A 1,198-nucleotide genomic window follows, 5' to 3' on the forward strand; every position below is an offset into this window, starting at 1 on the left:
AGCCACACCAGCTGGGCCAGACGTAAACTTTTAAAAAACCAACGGAACCTCCTTTAAGGCACCTGGGAGTTGGCAGCACAGGGCTCCTCTGTGGCCCGGGAAGCTCAGGAAAGCGCCGGGAGGCCTGTTGGCGAGAGGCCTGTGCAAACACCATTATCCGGGTGCTTTGCTGTGGACCCACCCGTCACAAGATCACCTCCAGGGAGAGGCCGGCCTGGAGGGCTCACTCCTGTCCCCCCCCGGGAGCTGCCTCGGTTTACCTCCGGGGCGTGTGGATACCGTGGCCCTCTGGTCCCAACCTCAGAAGACAGCCAGCCCCTCACCCCCCTGGGAGTGAAGAGGAAGGACGTGAAGGCCGTGGGAAGAGGGGAGAGCGGGGCTGGAAGGGAGAAGGCGGTTGGCAGCAGTAGCTGAACTGCACCCCTATCTCTGCCCTCCAGACCTCACGCCAACCGAACCCCCTGCGCCCCGCCCGCCGCCACCCGCGGCTCCTGATGGCCGCTCTGATACAGGGCCGTGTGCACGCGTCTCCCCGCACACCGGGCGCAGTCGGGCCTGGGCCCGCAGCCGCCGTGGCACCTGTCGGACCCCCTCCCGGGATTTGGCGAGTTGGCGAAGGGTAAGGTCAGGGCCTGGGAGGCAGAGGGGCCAGACCCGCGGGATGGGGGCGGAGAGGAGGGTGAGTCTGGTCGCTCCAGAACCCTTCACCTGCCCCTCGGGAGCGCGGAGAGGCTCTGTCTGGGCCGGGCCGGCCGGGCTGGGCCAGGAATGACTGGGATGACCGGTATTCCCGGTCCCTCACCGGCCGGGGCAGGGGGAGGGCGGGGGCAGGATGGGGAGCAGGATTGGGGGCAGGATGGGGAAGGAAGGGAGAAGCCTGGCTGCTTTCCCCGCTGCAGCCGGGGGGCCTCGGAGACCCGAGTTCTGGGCTGGACTCGACCTTCCCGCCGCGTTTCTCCCCGAGGCGGCTCGGGTCCCTGCGCCCTTCCTGCCCTTTGATGCTGGGCTCGGAGGGACCCGCTGTGCGTCCATCCTGGCAGACCGGACGGGATGCCGGAGAGCGGCGGGGGACACACCTCTATGTGAAGGTTTTCGTTTAAAAAAAGAAAAAAGGCTTCCGCACGCCCAGGCTGCAGCTCGGCAGCGCTGCCCTCCGTGCCCCCCAGGCCGTGCGTCCTTCTCGCCCCCCCCCCCCCTC

The 1,198-nt window shown here is 68.0% G+C and overlaps 1 protein-coding gene across 1 annotated transcript in view; it reads left to right on the forward strand.

Annotated features, from left to right (window-relative positions):
- Positions 1–661: 661 nt before the first annotated feature.
- The window catches only part of SLC40A1 (solute carrier family 40 member 1), a 20,835-nt gene continuing 20,298 nt past the window's right edge, over positions 662–1,198 (forward strand). Inside the window, exon 1 of the mRNA XM_014464028.2 lies at positions 662–679. Coding sequence (XP_014319514.2) covers positions 662–679 — 18 coding nt within the window. The remainder of the gene's footprint in view (positions 680–1,198) is intronic.

The sequence above is a fragment of the Myotis lucifugus genome, unplaced genomic scaffold (assembly GCF_000147115.1).
Source record: "Myotis lucifugus unplaced genomic scaffold, Myoluc2.0 scaffold_234, whole genome shotgun sequence".
Lineage (NCBI taxonomy): Eukaryota > Metazoa > Chordata > Mammalia > Chiroptera > Vespertilionidae > Myotis > Myotis lucifugus.